Below are 21,321 nucleotides of genomic sequence, written 5' to 3' on the forward strand. Positions count from 1 at the left end.
GGCCACTAGGCCCAATACATGCAAGGATGATGATGATGATGATGATGATGATGATGATGATGACTGTATAATATAAGCACGTGAAAATATACAATAAATCAGGGGTTCCTAACCTATGGGTCGCCGTAGTTTCTCGAAAAAATGAAATTAAAAAAATGTTAAGGCACTTGGGATTATGATTATATTTTTATAATTATTGCTTATTAAGTTATTATAAAATATTACAACTCTAAATTAATGAATAACTGCTACACTTTTTAATTGACTTCAAAATATGTCCATGGGTCGCGAAAGTTTATCGCCCAGTTAACTTTGGGTCTTGGCCAAAAAAGGTTAAGAACCCCTGCAGTAATTATTTTTTTTTAACTGATTATTTTATGACGTTTTATCATCTGCTATGTTTATCTAGCGTCTGAATGAGATGAAGGTGATATCAGAAAAATGAGTCTAGGGTTCATCGCCGAAAATAACCCAGCATTTGCTCTTAATTGATTGAGGGAAAAACCCCAGAAAAAAACTCAACCAGGTAAATTGTCCAAACTAGGATTTGAACCTGGGCTTGCTATTGTTATATCCATCGGTTTGTGAGTAATGCCAAAGCAAAACCAAATAGTATTATTTAAAAAGATATATTATTGCAAACCTCCCTAAGGATTAAAATAAACTTTTACAAGCATGAATACATACGCTCGCACACGCACATACACACACAAACAGATATATATGCGAATTTCCCTTTTGCATAGGAATGGACTCATTCACACTGTTAGGTTTATAACATAGCTAATGAGAAGGGCAAGCTATGGCATGTCACATTCTTAGTCATAACATGCACAACACTGAACTAGTTTATATATAAATGCACATTCAACGTGAGTTTAAAATAGCAATTCCTTTGTTTTTTTTTTAACTTTTGAACTTGTATTTACATTAGGCAATGTCACGATGGCCATGACTAGACCGAGATAACCATGTGACTCTGATTCGCGCAGTAGCCTATCTTTCTCATTAACTCCAGTTTATAAGATATGTTGTTGTTGTTTTCTAATGCCAGGCGTTTGACAATAAAGTCATTTGACCTCTTGCACTCCAATATTTTTCAAAGATATTATCATGACCAGCCACTGAAGCACAGATTTTGAGGTGTTCCGAATCCATTTCTTGGTTTGAGTTGCACAATGGGCAGTTAGGGGACTGATATATTCCGATTCTATGCAGGTGTTTGGCCAAACAATCATGGCCTGTTGCCAATCTAAATGCAGCTACAGACGATTTTCGTGGTAAATCGGGAATTAACTATGGATTTTGATGCAGAGAGTTCCAATTTTTCCCTTGAGATTGTGTTATCAAATTTTGTTTGTTGAAGTCTAAGTATGTAGATTTAAGAAATCTTTTCACACAGTAATACGTAGATTTAGTAACAGGTCTGTAAGTAGCAGTGCTGCCCTTCTTTGCTAAAGCATCCGCATTCTCGTTTCCCAGGATTCCACAATGGGATGGTATCCATTGGAATACAATTGGTTTATAAGATATGACATATTGATTGACATATTGATTTATTGATATAGTTCACAGGTACAAAACTTAATAATATAACAAAAGATCTATAAACAAATGTAGTTCTACATACTAAATATACAATTTCCTAGACTTATTATTTTATCGCAAATCTCAATAATTTATTGGTTCAAACTTGCACTTACATCCGGTATTAGTGCAAGTTTATAAGATATAATGGAAGCATTTCCATGGCAACTGAAGTCAAATTTCTGTTCCACAAAATCCTTTCATTTGACTCTTTTGTGTGTGTGACGTCAAAACATATACTAAATGACATTACTGTCTGTAATAAGATGATGTTCTGATTACACCATGTACCCTTCCCTCTAAATAAGGACCACAGAAGCCATTTAAACAATAACAAATATGCTGCGTCTAGTGTGTGTTTTACCTTACATACAGACTTCAGATGTTTACAAATTGCAAGTTTCTATCTAAATGATGCAATCAACATGATACATAATCTCCTGAAATAAAAAAACAAGGCAAGAGGCAGAAGTCATACAAAGGTTCAAAAGTTATCAGAGCACGTCTATACAGGGTGTTTAAAACAGTATCGTATATGTTTATAGGAGGTCGCATTGGTCGAAACAAACATGTGTTCGGAAACAAATATCTGTTGAGATATGGATCATGCTGTATTGTGGCCTATGATACCCACCTGTCTGTTACGTAGACACTACAGAAGGTGCTCTATGCGGTTACCATGCATTGTTGCACATTCTTTAGCCCTTCTTCTCAGTGAATCACCAACTCTTGCAACCACACCTGGCTGTTGTCGTATTTTTTCACATGCATTGGATACACGTTCCTGTAGACTTTTATTTTTACGTTATTGATGGGAGTGGTATACACCAATGTCTTTAAATGTCCCCATAGCCAGAAATTCAAAGGATTTAGATCAGGTGATAGGGAAGGCCATGCTACTGGAACTCTTCGACCAATGCATTGCCCATTAAACCTCCAGGTTAGGTATTGTTGCATGCTGCGTAGAAAATTGAGTGATGCCTCGTCGTGCATAAACAGAAAGACAGCCTACACCACTGAATACTGTACATTCTGTACAGACTTACTAACACAAGTAAAATGATAGACTCCGTCATATCCTGGACCTTTATTTACTACTACATGCTCTATTTTTTTCTGTTGAGGGATGCTACCCACTCTCAAAACATATACCATTGTTAAATTACATAAGTTAGGTCAGATGCAACAGTGTTCATGAGTAAGATAGTTATATATAATAAAAGTAATATAATACAGTTATATGAACACTTTTTAATGATTGAATAAAATTAATAAAATCGGTTAAAAACCATACATGTTTCGGAGGAATGCTCCTCCATCTTCAGTGGTAGTACCACGACTGTAACAGGAAACATAAATTGTGTAAAGCTCGTGGTAAGTAATAATTTTACAAAGATACATAATCTAAATGTCAGCAATTGTTGAAAATAAAATAAAATGACCTAAATGTTGCATTTGAACTAAACATATACAACTATATACCATTGTTTTGTATTTTTAAACAAATGATCGTAGGCCACAATACAGCATGGCCCATATCTCAACAGATATTTGTTTCTGGACACATCTTTATGGGAACTTTTTTATAGTTTCGAACTATGCTGATAAAACCGGCCCCAACTCATGTCATATGATTTGGAAAATAAGTTATGTAGGGTATTGATTTCTTTTCTTTCTTTTTTCTTGAAAATGTAATTATGTTGGCTATACTGTATCTTCCGCGTGTTTTGTGTCATTGTTGTTGCGCCATTGTTGCTTATAACCTCTTCTGGTTGCTGTTTAAAAGTCAGACGTTCTAAACACATGTAAAGACATAAAATTTACACTGTCACACGTTAAAAGTGTTAAAATTGTTTAAAAAGGTATTTACCTTCGACAGACGGCCCGTTTCGACGCTATTTGTCGTCGTCTTCAGTGTCTCTTGAACCACTGCTGATTTTGGCTCTGCGATGTGCAGTTGTCGATGGTAGGGGTGGGGGTGTGTTGTTCCTATGGTGGGGGTTGGCTGTCTGTATGTTATGACGTATTATGATGTCAAACAATGTGTGCGTATTAAACTGTAGTTGCGTATTAAGTATGTAATGTGGGTGTGCTATTGTATTCTTATATATTTCGTATTGTTCTAGGATATTTAACTGTAAACCTTTTGGTGTGATGTGTAAAATTTCCATATCTGTTTCTATATTATTGTAGTCATGATTATTGTCGATAATGTGATCTGCGTAATTTGATGTAATGTAAGGTTTGGTTATAGCTTTAATATGTTCGTTGTATCTTGTATGAAAGGATCTTCCTGTCTGTCCTATGTAAAAATGTGGGCAACTATTGCATTTTAATTTATAAACTCCAGAGCTGAGAACTTTAATCAATGAATACAATTTTAACACTTTTAACGTGTGACAGTGTAAATTTTATGTTTTTAACAAAGTGTTAACGAGAACTTTAATCAATGACATGTAAAGAGTTGTTCTTTAAATAAGCATGACTTATTCAATACCAGAGCGAATATTCATTGTGGAGGCGTACGTACAGACCAGCTCTATTAAGGAAACACAACAATTATTCAGAGACAAATATCCGCTTCGCTCAGTACCAGCGAAAAGCAGCATTCAAGATTTGGTGCGAAAATGGCGTACGACTGCATCCGTCAAAAATGTAACAAGGAACAGAACTCCTTCTGTCCGGACTCCTCAGAAGTGCACAGAAGTGTCTAGATGCAGATGGAGGGCACTTCCAACATTTATTACGAAGGTAAATGCATTTTATTTTCATTCCATTCCATTTTCATTCCATTTGAAGTTTGTTTCAAATCATTAGTACCTATCAATGTCATAACATGGGCCGGTTTTATCTGCCCAACCCTGTACCTTCTGTAAAAATGAGACTTTTTTTCAAACACCCTGTATGTAGCAAGGTGACGCAGTAATCCATCTGTTTCTTCTTGCTAAAAAAATAGGCAGAGTCCAAGAAACTGTACAGTTATCTCTCTGAACTCTCAAAAAGTCAAGCAGGTCATTCTCTATCTGTAACCCAGTCAGAAGGTAAATATAAAGGATGAACATTTTTCAGACAGCAATCGTAGCAGCTGCAATCTGCGAACATCATGTACGCGAAATTGGTGGTGGCTCTGCTGTTGTGTTGGTGCGGTGCAGGGATAGTTGAATCTAGTTTGACAGCATGCCCACGTATGACATCTCTATCTGAATTGAACGTAACAGGAGTAAGTAACGAACAGTTGTCAACTCTTGAGTCAAACAAGGAGCTTTCTGTAGTCCATGCTGTTTATTGTGGTATGTACTATAAACATTTACATACTGAATTTATCAGTGCGTTCTAACAGGGAGGAGTTTTAAAATGAAACCCTTTTCTCCAGAGGCAAAAAAAAGGAAAATGATATTATGTACAGTGACCTTCATCTCAGGTAAATTACTGCTAAGAGCCACTGACATAGTCAGCAGAAGTGTTTTCCTTCTGATCTAGAGCTGCGCTTGAGCGTGAGTTCGATTCCTGCTTGGGCTAATAATCTGGTTGATTTCTTCTCCGAGATTTTCCCCAACAGTAACGTGACCTGCATTCCCGATATGATACTGTATACTCCATAAGAAAAGCAAAGAGCTTACTTTAGAAGATATGCTGTTCTTACAATACCAATTTCAAAACCCTTATTCGTACAAAATTTAATTTTAGAACCCATGTTAACTAGACTTTATTTTCTTGTTTTGGTGAGTACTATCATCGCTCAGAATATTTCAAAATGAAAATCACATTGAGCATCTCTTGTGATGTCGATGAAAAAGTACTCATATCTCATAATTTTAGGACTCATGTTTATTAGACTTTTTTTCTATTGTCTTGATGAATACTACCGCATCTCAAAATATTGAATGCTTTTTCTAACACCCTGTCTATATATAAGATGTGATGGTGTTAGTGTATTAACACAGTCTAGTATATACAGTCACGAAGCTCAATACGTAGTAAATATGCTTCCATAGATAGTTGCTAATCACTAGGATCGCTACTATCGCCTCATTACAGACAATGCAAAATAGTACCTGCACAGTCTATTGTCCCTAGTACCCTCATAAACTCAAGCTTCGTGACTGTATATACTAGACTGTGGTATTATTTCAACCTAATATTTACATTTACTGTTTCAGTAATATTTTACTTTAGTGTCATATATATTTCAATATCTTTCAATATATATTTTTTTTGTTTACCTCAAGTGTTTGGAAAAATATGGATTAAAAGAGTCTTCATGAAAGGAGGACGTTAATTTATATTATTGTTCCAAACAATAATAGTCTCCTTTATAAACCCTGTCAAAACAACAATATAAGAGTGAAAGCTAATAGGAAAATAATTCCATAGTAATTCAAGGTCTTGGTTGGAGCTCAAGTGTATCAAGGACCTTTATAATTAATATAGGGAGGCACTTTTACTGAGGAAGGAACAGGCCATCAGGCCTAAACCTTGAAGACGACGATGATAAACTTAATTTCTTTGACAATCTAATAGCTATTTATGTGAATTGAATATGCGAAAATCTGATTACAAGCATGTACTTTAACGCATATTTTATAAATGAATTCAGATATCTTTTTGGGATTATATAAAAATACTTTTTGTGTAGAATCCAGAAAACAAAAGTTTATCTTCTTATTTGTAGCCTTATTTATTTATTATATAGGCCTATGTCTTTTGAATAATAGTTCTTGAAAATAAGATATAAACAGGAATATGATTGACAACGTGATAAAGAAATACATTGTTGAAAATACATAAAACATCGTCGTTGATTTTATGAAACATCATATGTGACTTTATAGCAGTGGCGTAGCAAGACTAATTATTTTTGGTGGGCCACATATGCGAGGTTTAGAAAGTACCTAACCCATCTCCTGACAATACCGCTGCCGACAACTCTCTTGAAACTCATTCTCGGAAGTCTTATTTAATAACATGCAAAATTATGATAAACAATCACGCAAGGCATATCTATACAAGTGCTTCATAAGGTGAACTGGAGCTGTCGAGATTTCCTAGCAACGAATCTGTCGATTGCTGATGATGGGTCCTTCAACAAATTCCAACTTTTCTCCCTCTCAATGGATAGAATTGCTAATTACAAAACCTTGTGCTTGACATGATTGTCGAATTTTTCTTCGTTTCAGAGTTTTGAAAAGTTTTATATCATTGCCTTAATGAAGGACGAACATTTACTAATATCCATTTTTGGAGACTGAGGTGCTTCCGATAATGAATTTGCAAGAGCAAGAATATTGTCTAAACATACCAAATAAAATAAGGTGTCAAATTTTTCTAGCTGATGTAACAATTCAGTAGCCTCCACGGCTTCCTTCTTTTTATCACTGCCACACGATTTTTTAGGACCAATCCAACACAGTTAAATTGGCTCTTGAAGAAATGAACGCATTTCTGACTTCTTACTCTATTGATTTTCAATTAGTTTTTTCTTTCTCCTGAAAAATTATTTCCTGTAAAGTCACATAGGAGGTTTCATAAAATCAACGACGATACGTAGGTATTATTAAAAAGTCAGATATGTCTGCGTCTATACGATAAATAACTGTTAAGATATTTAGTCTCTTGGCAGGAGTTTATCAGTGACTATCAGTATATCCCAATATATTTCTTTATTGCAGATTCTGGGTACATGGTACGAAATATATCACTTCAAAAATGAACTTGAAGATGTCAATGAAACTTGTTCATCTGATACTCTCTCCCTTACTCCTGAGGGCCTCATTAGAACAGATGAATATGACTTCAATGTCACGTAAGTCCGACTCAGGGTGTGTCCACACCAGAAAGTTTTCATTAAATTTGTCAAAAGATTCATACTTATGAACATTTGTTATGTTTATTGGCATAACGACATGCTTATTAACTTTCTCGCCGTCCTCTATCGAATATTGTGTATTCTATGATAGAATCATACACAACTTGTTACGAAAAATAGAAATTATATATTGCTATTGAACGCCTGGCGATGTAGTCAGTATTTGCGGAGTGTCTCACGTTCTGTTTAACGAATATTCGAGTTGTTTCTCACACTTCGTGGGTGAATGGCAAAGGCAGACCACATTGAACCACCAGGAGTTCCAAGAGCCCTTGCAAAGATGCGATTATCATCGTATAGACCTACTATTTAATTGATAATTCTTCTCTCACTACAATCCATCAATAAATCAATTAATCATCCATCCATCAACTCATTGATTCATTGACTGATTCAGTGATTCACTGATTGGTTCACAGGGGGCGAATGCTAGTCACGAAAGTTAGGCTTGCTCTTTTATTTATAGGGGAAGGTGGGAGGATATAGATTTATCAATTGCAGGAGCGAATGCTAGTCACGAAAGTTAGGCTTGCTCTTTTATTCATAGGGGAAGGTGGGAGGATATAATAATTCATAATTAATAATAATAATAATAATCAGACCCACATAAATAATTTATTTTATAATTATGAAATAATTATGAGTCATGGATCATATTCGCTTATCAGATGTAGAAGTTCGATATAATATAACAAACATGGCCAACAAAACAGTTTATTTAGTTTTTTCGACCCTGCCAACCAATGCACATTGTTGTATTAAGCTGCAGTGAACGAGCGCACATATTCTCTATAATGTCTGTCTTCTCTTGAATAGTCCTTCGGGAAAATGGATTTAATGATAAGGTTTCAATTACACACAATTCCGAACTCATTGCAATACTTCAAATTAATGTTTAAAAATTAATAATATATGCAGCAGCTAACACATGCATTCCGCTCATAGAATTACATTGCACTCGCAAATCACACCACATTCCCGCTGTCAATACTGCTCTGTATAACGTTAAATAGTCGTTGGTGTAGCTCTCGGACCAGAGCTTCAAACAACACATAACAGAAGCATGTGCGCCTAGAACGGACTAAGAAGGAAGGCACTTGCGCACGCATCATATTCTCGCTATTTCTACGTCTTTTCTGTAGTTCCAAGAAACGAGCAAGCGTTGCGATACTTGCGGTGTGCAACCTGCGGATGGTATTACGCCTATACAGTATTCCAAAAATCAAAATATAAATTTTAATGTACGTAACGCCATTTTGAGAAATACACATTCTACGAAAATATTGGGCTTGCGCAGCAAGCATAGCATGCCCTGAGAAATCGCCCCTGTTGGTTCATTGATTGATTGATTGATTGATTGATTCATTCATTCATTCATTCATTCATTCATTCATTCATTCAGGTATTACAGTTGGTATCGTAAAGAGGAAAACATATCTTCTTAACAATGATTTATTAATGAAATAATGTGTCTGCTTAGAGTAATTAAAATACATTAACAACTACTGTTTTAGAAGTACAGTATGCATTTTGAGTTTGAAGCATAAACGTTACAATAGAATGTTACTTATTTTCTCTTCTATTTAATACCGGTAAGTAATTGTAATTTATTCTATTCTGGGACATTCCATGTAAATGTCAACCAGATGATGCGATTTTGAATTGTTCAATCTTTGAACGAAAAAAATAAACATAAAAATTCATAAACGTTTATAATAGACAATATAATAAGTCTTCATTATTGGCACTTTATGTTAAACAATGTAATAAACAGTGTATTGTCAATTTATTTCTAGACAACAACAATGTAATTTATTGTCACAACAGTAACTATTCAGTGTCTACAATTTAACTTCACTCCTGTCAACAATAGGATTTGCTCTCCACACAGCAACACAGCGTTCGTAATTGCACTCCACAAACGACAATGACAATTTACTTGGACTATTACGCACAACAATGAACTGTTAATCTTAACTAATATTTACAAAGCACTATTTACAAATCAGAACTGTCAGTTCTCAGTTCACAGTTCTTCTAGCTCAGTCACTCGAGTTCACAGTATCTCGAACCACAGACCTTCAGAGACAGTCCACTGTACTCGAACTCAGGTCCCTCCAACTGCGGTCCACTGCACTCGAACTCAGGCCTTCGGATGCTGACACAGTTGCGGACGCACACTCGAGTCGAACTCCGGTACACAAGACTGGCTTGCTTGCTCTGGCTTACTCACTGAATGGCTGAATAAACTGAAAACTGCTCAAGTTCGCTCGCGTTTCTTCTTTTATAGCAAAATCATAGTTGCGAGAAATTTCTACGGGTGTGCAGAGATAGCTTTTTCGAATTATCTGGATATCTCCACTTCGACGGACTTCTGGAAGAGTCGGGAGGGTCCGTCCCCCCTTCACTCCGCACGCAGCAGTTGCGCGTGCACCCTCCCCTCGTCGCGTTGACGTAATACACCCCCTCTGCCCTTCAGCATGCAGATGCTCCCCGTACCAGCGTTTCGTCTGCCGCGCGCCCTGTCGGACGCGTGTTCAAACCCTGCTGCAGCTGTCACAGTATAATAATAAACAACATAATCACAGTGTGTGTGTCCGTGACAATAAATATTAATCGATTACAATGTACACAGATGATTTTCAGTTTAATACCTAGGACCTAATAGTGTCTTGTTCATTCCTGTATAGGGTAGTACTGTTAATAAGTAAACATTGTTATTAAATTCACAGAAAACTTTCATTGCTCGTAAGAGTTACACAATTTTACACTGTGAGGTGTGTCCATGACAGATACATTAATCCAAATATTTTAAATTTACACTTGATTATAAACCACGAATTTTTATTCAAAGAAACTGTTATATGTAATGTTTTGTTCTGTTATATCTTGAACCTGAAAAAAAGCCAATGAATTCAAGTAATTATAATATGAATTGTCTAATGTGTGTCCGTGACTAAATGGAATAGCCCTTCTTGCATTTCATATTATGCATTACACTTATTTCCTTTGTTGTTACCGGTGTCCAGTTGTTCATCTATATATGTTATGAAAGATAAGTGTAATAAAGTATGCAATCAATTGTAGGTCTATATTAAGCAAATACGTTTTCTAAATTACACGTGGTAAGTTCCCTTCAACTGTTACTCTGTTTGTGTACTCAGAAAATGTCAATGTTCTGTCTAGCCTGTGAAACATCAGGGGCAATTGGTTGAAATTTAGTCGTATGCTCTCTGATCGGTCAAATGAAAACCGGGTTGTAAGGCCTATTCTGCAGCTCTCTATTTCATGACTTTGTGTAGTCATCACGTAAATACTATTAATGGAGAAAAATTCGTTCCAGCAATGGGAATCGAACCCAGAATCTCTCAGCTTGGCACGTTGATAACCAACTGAGCTGAGGTCCTCAAATAAGAATATATACTGTATGTACTATATGTTAACAGTGATCTAAAATTGTTGTTGAAAATGGCCATAAAAGTAATTGAAATATGTACTCTTGTATAATTATATGACATATAATGTCTAAAATGCAGGTAGTAGGTCACTGATGATGAAGGAGAAGAGTTCAACCAGTACTATAGATTGAATCCTGGCATAGCTCAGTTGATTAAGAGCACTTAGCACGCCAAGCTGTGGGGTCCTGGGTTCGATTCCCAGTGCCAAAACGAATTTTTCTCCATTAATAGTACAGTAGCGTGCAAATTAATCCGAACACGATATATTTTTACATTTTCTGTCATTGTTGGCCTCACAGCTGCTCATACCGCTTTAATTGACATCTGTAGTACGTGTAATTCCATTGTTGAAGGTCTGTCATTATTTTTTTTATAATATGTGACATTTTGCCTGTCGTTTTGTACTTATAAGCATTTCAGTTGTGTTGAAGACTTAATACTGCAATCCTGTGTACATTCTGTCGTCTTCACAAATGGATACAACTCCACGAAAACGGTCTAAAATTATAATATTAGCAGAGCATTCTTCTATGACACAGAGGCAAATTGCTGCAGAATGTCACATCGGTTTGGCTACTGTTAATTCGATCATAAAATGATACAGGGAAACTGGATCCATCACACCCCAGAAAAAAGGAAACTGTGGCCGGAAAAGGAAGACTTCACCTGCAGATGATCGTTTAATTGTCAGGAAAAGTAAATTAAATCCTAGACTAACTGCTGTCGACTTAACCCGCGAGTTAATGGCTACCACTGGGGCGAATATTCACGTCACAACAGTGCGACGTAGGCTTTTGGAAGCTGGACGAAGGGCTCGTAAGCCTATTAAGAAGCAACTGCCAATCCCTGTTATGTGCAAAAAACGCTTAATGTGGGCAAAATTACATCAACACTGGACAGTGAATGACTGGAAGAATGTACTTTTTCCCGATGAGTCTCATTTCGAGGTCCATGGCCACCATATTTCTTATGTACGGAAAGGATCCGAAAAAGTAACAGCAGCTCATCTCCAACAAGCACCCAAATACCCCCCTAAAGTAATGTTTTGGGGTTGTTTTACACATGAAGGGCCTGAAGCATTAATACCTATCAAGGGAATGATAAATTCTGACAAATATATTCACTTATTGGAAACCAGAATCGTGCCCCAGCTGCAAAAATCATTTCCGGATGGCAGAGGTGTGTTCCAACAAGACCTGGCACCATGCCATATGTCTCGAAAAACTACAGAATTCTTCAACAAGAAGAATATTCAGGTACTCCCCTGGCCAGGCAACTCACCCGACATCAACCCCATTGAGAACTTGTGGTCAATTTGCAAAAGAAGGATGCAAAAAATGGATTGTTCTACAAAGGAGAAGATGATTTCTGCCCTCATTGGTGTATGGTTTCGCGATGAAGAAATTAAGAATATTTGTGGGAAATTAGTGGAATCCATGCCAAATCGTCTCAGAGCTGTTATTAGGAACAAGGGAGGCCACATAGATTACTGAGGTATGTCTTAGATCCTATTTTTATCCCGTTTGAGTGTTTTTGCATAAGTAATTACGTTGTTCAGATTAATTTGCAAGCTACTGTATTTACGTGGTGACTACCCAAAGTCATGGAATACACGATATTCAATAGAGGACAGTGAGGTCCTTAAATAAGAATATATAGTAAATGAGATATAGTTTATGTTCCTCATTCCTTGTTGTCATCAATTTCTAAAAATTAAGGCAGGTAATAAACTGGACTATAACATTACTATAAAGTCTTTTTTATTTACTTACAGTGCAGGAGTTTATCAACACGAAGCTCACTTATTAACTCTGTCAGACACAAATAAGCTGACTATGAACATCACTGTTGAGGGATGTAAGTACCGGTATCACATTATATAAGTTTTTAGGCTTTCACGGGTTACTGTAATTAAAATTACACTTTTGGGTAATCCACTGTGTCAAGGAATTTTACATTTGTCAAGTTTCAAGACACGGTGGATTACCCAAAACCTAAATTCAAAACAGTCTCATATTATTGTTTTCTATTAAGGGGAGAGGATGGTGAAATTTGGCGAAAAAGTTGAATTAAAAAAAATATATATATTGCCTAAAACTGTTCTTTGATATATGTAGAACACAATGCATATTATTTTATTGGCCATCTTGCACGACTGGAAGTCATTAGTAGCCATTTTTAAATGGCCTGCGCCCTGGGAATTGTAAATGGCAAATGACATGCTTTTTGTTCACTTCCCGCAAGTTTTCTGACATGGTACTTACAAAAATGGATATACCTCAAAAATCACTTAAGGGAAGTTCATGAAACTTTTGACACAACTTTAGTAGATTATACGTCAACTTTTGTCTAGATTAGAATTTCGATATTTTCTGTAAGTGTGAAAATAATTTCCAATATGCAAATCACTGACTATAAAATAAAAATTGATCATGTTCATAAGCTTGTATTGTTTGACTCAGGTGAAATATTAAAATTCAAATCTAAACAATTTATACATTTTTTGTGAGTAAAATTGTAGCATTTTGTGAATATCTTAAAAATTGACTGAATTATATAACTTTTAGTAAATATCTAAGAGAGGATTTTTTTTGTTAAATTTCGGGCCCTTTTTAATTTATTAAACACTTTTGGTAGTGGATTTAAGGTTTCACTTACTTAACTGTGACGTGGGGCCTACCAAAAAATAGAAAATATTAAACAAATAACAAATAAATTAGAATTCCACCATCCTCTCCACTTAATGATGATGTCTTTCTTCTGCCAAACAGTGAAATTATATTTCGAGTAGTGGAGGTTCATCGATAAGAAAAGTGCTACAATTATATAATTAAAATGAAAAGCTATGCTATTAGAAGTCCACCGCTGTGGAATAACGGTTAGTGCATCTGACCGTGAAATGAGCCGGCCCAGATTCAAATCCTGGTTGGGATTTTTTCCGAGGTTTTTCCTCAACCAATTGAAGCAGAATTGCTGGGTAATTGTCAGCGTTATACCTCGGACTCATTTCGCCATCATTAATTCATATATCATCATCATCATCATCATCATCATCATCATCATCATCATCATCATCATCATCATTCTTACAATAGCCTGGGTTAAGTTCATGGTGTGGTGTGCTATACTTGTACAAGAGCATGGCAATTCGGCTACCCTCATTCACAGAACAGGAGTGCTAAGCACAATAAGCCTCAGGGTGCAGTTTAAGCCTTCGGGTCATTCCTCCGTGCAAGAAAGAAAAATATGCTATTAGGATGTCTTTTTCCCATATTTCACTTTTTTATTAAAAGTTTTGTCAAAATAAATAAGTTCCTGTTCAAGAATGCTGCTTTCAAATGCCTTTTCTGAAGAAATGTTATTAGGGTTTAGTGAAGAAATGTTTTCAGAACATAGGAGGGGTGATAGTAGGAGGAAGAAGAATAAAAGTGCATAAGATTTGCTGATGATATAGCACTGTTAGCAGAAGACAACACGATACTAAGGGACAAGTTACTGGAGCTAAATGACAGCTGAGTGCACTATGGGATAAAGATAAATGCAAATAAAACGAAAGTCATGGTTATCGGAAGAAACTAAAGAACTTGCGAATTCGAAATGAGGCAGTGGAACAGATGGTTAGCTTCAAATACTTGGGGTGTACTATAAGTACTCGCAGTAACATGAGCTGCTGCCAGAAAGTCAAAAGGAGGACAGCAATGAAGAAAGGACGCTTTTAACAGAAAAAGGAGCATCTTCTGTAGACCTCTGGAAAAAGAACTAACAAAGAGACTAGTGAATTTCTATGTGTGGAGTGTAGCATTGTATGGGGCAGAAACATGGACATCACGACGAAGTGAAGAGAAACGACTAGAAGCATTTGAAATGAGGAGCATGTGAAATGAACAGGCAGAATAAGAAATGAAATTGTGTTGGAAAGAGTGGGTGAAGGGCAGTGGCGGCTCGTGGGTATTGAATTAAGGAGGGCTGCATACAAAAATAAACCAAGCAACTTACTTTATTTAAAGATTAGTTCCATGCGCCTTATCTTGTAAGTTGTGTTTAAATGAGACAGGCTCATGTCAGTAGATTTACTGGCATTTAAAAGAATCCTGCAGACAAAATTCTGGCACACCGGCGACGCTGATATAACCCCTGCAGTTGCGAGTGTCGTTAAATAAACCAAAATTTAATTTTTTATATGCAGATTTGAACCTTAGAAATATCTAACTGGCGATGTTGTAGTTGGTTGCATAATATATATATATATATATATATATATATATATATATATATATATATATATATATACACACGATACATCAATAAATGAAAAAAATAACTGAGTCAGAAATTGAATTCAGGATCTTCAAGAGTACGCATCAGGGCGCTTGCCTCATTTATTGTGATGTTGTTAGATGTTTCAGATTCCATTATGGTTTGAAAACATTCTAGCAATGGCTCCTTCTTCTCGTGAACAACATTTACTGTTCTTATTTTAAAACTCCGTCTTGTTGCACCAGCTGATGGAATTGTCTTTGAAACACATTAATCTAATACAGACTGTGTGGAGATCGAGAGAAGAAAGCAGGGATACTGGATACATTATCAAAAAATATGCGAGCCTTTGTATTTTGTTCAGCGGCTCTTTCCATTATAAGATTCAACTGATGGGCACTTAATTTCACATTTCTCCTGAATTGTTAAGGTACTGAACTGAATAGACTGTAAATATTGTACAGAATTAAACATTGTTGTATTTGTTATACTCACAACATTAAAGAAAATGTATTTAAAACTGCGCGCTACTGACAAACTGCTGCAAATTTTTCAGCACCTGGGAACTCTGGATTCATGGCAAGGGGGACGGGTAAAACTAACGCGTAAAGCATCCGAGATGAAACTGGCAGCTCCAGGGGAGGAAGTGGCTTCACCCTATAGTCCTTGTCTCTGGTTTCGCTCTGGCAGTATCAGGGGAGGAAGTGACTTCACTAACGATTGCGTGCATGTCATTGAGAGCGAAATTTAAAAAAAAAATTCGAGCCGCTAAATAGAGACTGTATAATAAATGTATTTCACAATATAAAACGAGACAAGAGCCACAAATGTCTGGGGGTGCTGCAGCTCCGCAGCCCCCCTTCTAAAGCCGCCCCTGGTGAAGGAAGAATAATGCTGAAACTGAACAGGAAGAGGAAAAGGAAATGACTGGGTCACTGGCTGAAAAGAAACTGCCTACTGAAGGATGCACTGGAAGTAATGGTGAACGGGACAAAAATTCGGGGCAGAAGAAGATATCAGATGGCAGAAAACATTACGATACTTGAATCTTATGTGGAGACTAATAGGAAGGAGGAAAATGGGAATGATTGAAGAATGCTGGATTTGCAGTGAAAGACCTGCCCTTGAATGAATGAATCATATATATTTAATCTTCTTTCTTGAATTACTGTGTTGCAGACATGACTTCTTAAGGTATATCTTGAGATTCGTTTTAATATGCATTTCCGCTGATCCAATTATTTTTTTTTTTTTCAGATCTATTTAATAATCAGTTTTCACTTCCATATGTTAAGAGTGGAACTGCCAGCACTGGGTAAAATCTAATTTTGGTTTCCTTGCTGTTTTTATTTTGTAATGTTCTTTGGATGGTTCCACACATATGCTGGAATTTTAATAATTTGTTGTCCATATCTCTTTCGTATTCAAAGAAAATGAGCAGGCCAAATAAATGAAGCAGCTAACCTGTTGCGTTATTTTATCGTTCGAAACTATTGGATTGACGCATAAGCACAGTCTAGTATACTCGTATACAGTCACGAAGCTTGAGTTGTTGAGGGTACTAGGAACAATAGTGTGTGCCGGTACTATTTTGCACTGCCTGTGATGAGGCAATAGTAGCGATCCTACTGGTTAGCAACTATCTATGGATGCATATTCCCTACATATTGAGCTTCGTGACTGTATATACTAGACTGTGGCATAAGTTCGTAGAGTAAATAAATATTTGGTTGCTATGGAAACATGGATAACAGATGAATGAAAGTACAGAAAAACGCTACGAACTTATGCACCAATCCAATATTTCGGATTTGAGAGGATATTTTCCTTCAAAATTATTTAATCTTTATACTATTAGAGATGACATAAATATGTTTCTCCCATTTTCAGACTTGTTTCGAGCAAATTTATGGATCCTGGGAACTGACTACAATCACTACATAGTGAGGTGGGCATGCTTTGATACGGATAATACAATTACTGGTAAGTACGATTTAATGCACAATGAGAATCATCATTCGTATGTAACACATATACATTGGAACAACTGGATAATACCCACAGCAAAGCAATGTCGATAGTCGACGTTACTCGCTGGCCACTAGTCACCGGGCCGTACCGAGCTGTGCCAAACAAAACACAATCGAAATGGTGGTAGTAAAATTCGCGACTATATTCTTAAATAATTCACTGCATTAGTCAAGTGCAAGACTTCTGGCTTCTGTTGCATTCAAACAATTATAAAATACGATAATTTGGTCCAGGGAGCATCCGTTTTTGATGCAAAGATAATTTGTTTGGCTTGTTTCTTAAATAAAATTACGAAATGGCGTTCCTGTGCTTAACATTTAATAAAACACGAAATATAGCAAAACTGTTTTGTCCCGAGACTCTCATCTAAGTCACGTAATAAGCCACGTAATCTACTTCAATATATTTGCGCAAATATACCTTGTAGCTAACAGTGGTGCTATCTTTCAGTAATGTTCAGAATTAAGGAGATAGAGAGAGAAAGTAAACAATTTCTCCCTCCAACGACGCCACACACCAACGTCGTGGCGAGATTGTGTATTTACTTAAATTTGGTGCTAAACGTAACGGCACGGTTCAAAGATACCGCGGGGAATTCTCCAGTTTAGCAGAAATGAGATAATCCTGCAGATTAAAAGGAACAATAGGATACACTTAAATGAACAGAAAATCTTTATTACGTTTTGTGATTAAATGCACGGTTAAATAGAAAATTGAGTTGGAAGTTTCATTCTTCTCATAAGAGAGATTTAAGAGGTCAACGAACTCAGGTCTGTCTGCCTCAGTGAACTACCTTTCGTCTCTCTCTCGCTACAATGTTGCAATCTGTTCGCATCGTTCCGTGGCTTGAAATTAGTGGTTTTTAAATTAAATTTACACGATACCTAGTCCACACTATTGTAATACGCCAGAGGAATAAATTGTTATTGTTTGTTAGTAAAATAACAAGTACAGAAATACAGTCTTAATTCTTCCCTGAAGGAATAAAAACTCGTGCTGAGGGAGTTATCTAAACACATACTTAACACAAACAAAGATAATTATTTGACACAAAGTGGGTCAAGAAAAAGAAATTATAGGAATAAATTAACTTTAAAAATACAATTTCAATTTTAAGAGTTTAAATCACGGAAATACATATACATATTAAATCAATATATATATTCCTTAAAAATTCAATTCCTAATGCTATTTTTGAAATTTCTGATACTAAAATTTTTCAAATTTGGGTATTTTTCAATTCTTTTATTATATAATCTTGGACCAAAGTAGGTACCATGGCTAAGAGCTGTGCTTGTGAAACATTTTGGTTCCTCTAGTCGTATAAAATCGGATCTTTTAGTTCCACATTTATGATGATACAATTTGAATTTATTATGATTTTTATGTATGAAGTTTAATAAGGTAATATAATAAATCTGTTTAATTTTCAAAACATTAAAATCAGTGAACAAAAGCTCGGATGAGTAATCAATTGGTTTATTAAGGCATATTTTAATTATTCTTTTCTGAATAAGTATTAGTGGAGTGAGATTAGAATTACAAGCATTTCCCCATCCTAAAATTCTATATTGGAGAATGGATTGAAATAAAGCTAAATAAATGAGACGTAAAATATTAACTGGTAAGTATGACCGAAGTATAACAAAGATATGAATTGTTTTATGTAATCTATTGCATAAATATGAAATATGTTTATTCCATTGTAAGTGTTGGTCGATTGTAATGCCTAAATACTTAACTTCTGAGGATTCGGTCAATATGGGACATTCAAACGGAACAGCAGTTGTTTTGGACTGTTTAAGGAAAGAGTGTTTGAGTCAAACCACTCTTTAATTACCTGTAATCCATTATTTGCATTAATATAAGTGCCTTTCCAAGATTTTTCACCAAAAAGAATTACAGTATCATCCGCATATGAATACATAACCCCATTATACTTGCATAAATCAGTCAATAACACATCATTTACATAAATCAAGAATAAAAGTGGACCAAGAACAGATTTTCTATCGATATGGACAAAAATCACGATCCTACTCGCAGTAGGTTCAGAATAAGAGCGTATTCAACATTTGCAGGAAAGGATTTTTTTCTGAGAAAATTATGGACTTTTCACCAATATGCATTACACCTTTTGTTACATACAACATGAACTATTCGCTCTGAAAATCTGCAGGATTATTTGCTTCCATCCTGTATAGATAAATAACAGAAAAAGTAGCATATTTTGCAGACTTTAGAAAAAGAACTAAGGAAAAGACTAGTGAAGTGCTCCATGTGGAGTGTGGCATTGTATAGGGCAGAAATATGGACATTACGACGAAATAGAAAAAAAACGAAGGGAAACATTTGAAATATGGATATGGACAAGAATGCAGCATGTGAAATTGACAGATAGAATAAGAAATTAAGCTGTTTTTTTATTGGGTTATTTTACGACACTGTATCAACATCTAGGTTATTTAGTGTCTGAATGAGATGAAGGTGATAATGCTGGTGAAATGAGTCCGGGGTCCAGCACCGAAAGTTACCCAGCATTTGCTCGTATTGGGTTGAGGGAAAACCCCGGAAAAAACTCAACCAGGTAACTTGCCCCAACCGGGATTCGAACCCGGGCCACCTGGTTTCGCGGCCAGACGCGCTGACCGTTACTCCACAAGTGTGGACGAAATTAAGCTGTGATAGAAAGAGTGGGTGAAGAAAGAATGATGCTGAAACTGATCAGGAAGAGAAAAAAAAATTGGCTGGGCCACTGGCTAAGAAGAAACTGCCTACTTAAGGATGGAATGGTGAACAGACGAAAAGTTCAAGGCAGAAGAAGATATCAGATGACAGACAACATGGATCAAGACTAAGAGGAAGGCGGAATTTTCGATGGCCTCCATTGCAGCCAACACATTTATTTAATCGAAAAACATGACAGTCATTGACTTCCAGAACTCTTCCTGTGATACAGCACCAATCTCTGCTACAATTCTTCTCTTTAGATCCTCAATCGCTGTTGATTGTGTCTGGTATACACGTGTCTTTAGCATACACCACAAAAAGAAGTCTGGGACAGTCAGATCTGGTGATCTAGCAGGCCATGCAATGTTTACAAATCAAGATTGGGGTCGTCCTAGAAACTTGTAGCATAGCATATCCAATGAAATCCCGGCTGTATGGTTCATTGCTCCATTTTATTGGAACCACAGATTCCTAATTATTAGCCAGCACATTTCAGGATAAAGAAAGTTCTCAAGCACATGTTGGTAACATTCAGCATCACTTTGTTGTGGCGAAAAAATAAGGTCCAATGATGATGAAAAATGTACACCACACCAAACTATGACTTTGGCAGAATGAAAAGGAACCTCGTGAAATTCGTAAGGATTTTGTTGACTCCAATAGCCATAATATTGTGCTCATTTATGTATCCTGAAAGGTGAAAATGAACAAAATTGCCATGATTCATTCTGAAATTAAAGCCTGTCGAGCATAGAGAATTTTAAGTTTAAAAAGTTACAATTAGAAATGTGTCAGACTTTTCTGCCACACCCTATATAAACTATAAACGGTAATTTCACTCGAACACGATAAAGAAATTCAACTGTTATGTTCGTGTCAGTTATTTTTTGATCTCTATTAATTACAAGCAAATTTACTTGTAAAGTAATATTCTATACTTTCTTTCCTATGCAATTCACAGCCATCTCCAGCATTTCGAGCCGACAGAAGACATTAGATGAAGATGCCCTGCACGAGATAGATGCGATTCTTTCAAGAATAGGAGTGAATCGAAGTCAGTTCGAGCTGGAGGTGCAGACAAATTGTCCTGATCCTGCCCAAGACAACACAATAAATGTGTGATATTACTATAATGTATATTAATAGAATTAAGACTCTGTCACATGTAAGACCCACCTTTATTTTTTAAATCCAAAAATAAATTTACTTTGCATTACATGTAATCATGATTCAAGGACATAACTTTCCTTATAATTTCCTTGCCAAACTTAGATTTACTTACTTACTTACAAATGGCTTTTAAGGAACCCGCAGGTTCATTGCTGCCCTCACATAAGCCCACCATCGATCCCTATCCTGAGCAAGATTAATCCAGTCTCTACCATCATATCC

At 36.0% G+C, this 21,321-nt stretch overlaps 1 protein-coding gene across 1 annotated transcript; it reads left to right on the plus strand.

Annotated features, from left to right (window-relative positions):
- Window positions 1-4,656: 4,656 nt before the first annotated feature.
- On the plus strand, window positions 4,657-21,152 carry LOC138714679 (lopap-like). Its single transcript, XM_069846744.1, has 5 exons — window positions 4,657-4,807; window positions 7,257-7,390; window positions 12,686-12,768; window positions 17,059-17,151; window positions 20,891-21,152. Exons 1-5 carry the CDS (start codon window positions 4,691-4,693, stop codon window positions 21,049-21,051), a joined length of 588 nt encoding a protein of 195 aa, XP_069702845.1. The 5' UTR covers window positions 4,657-4,690; the 3' UTR covers window positions 21,052-21,152.
- Window positions 21,153-21,321: the final 169 nt, after the last annotated feature.

This window comes from Periplaneta americana, chromosome 2, assembly GCF_040183065.1.
Source record: "Periplaneta americana isolate PAMFEO1 chromosome 2, P.americana_PAMFEO1_priV1, whole genome shotgun sequence".
NCBI lineage: Eukaryota > Metazoa > Arthropoda > Insecta > Blattodea > Blattidae > Periplaneta > Periplaneta americana.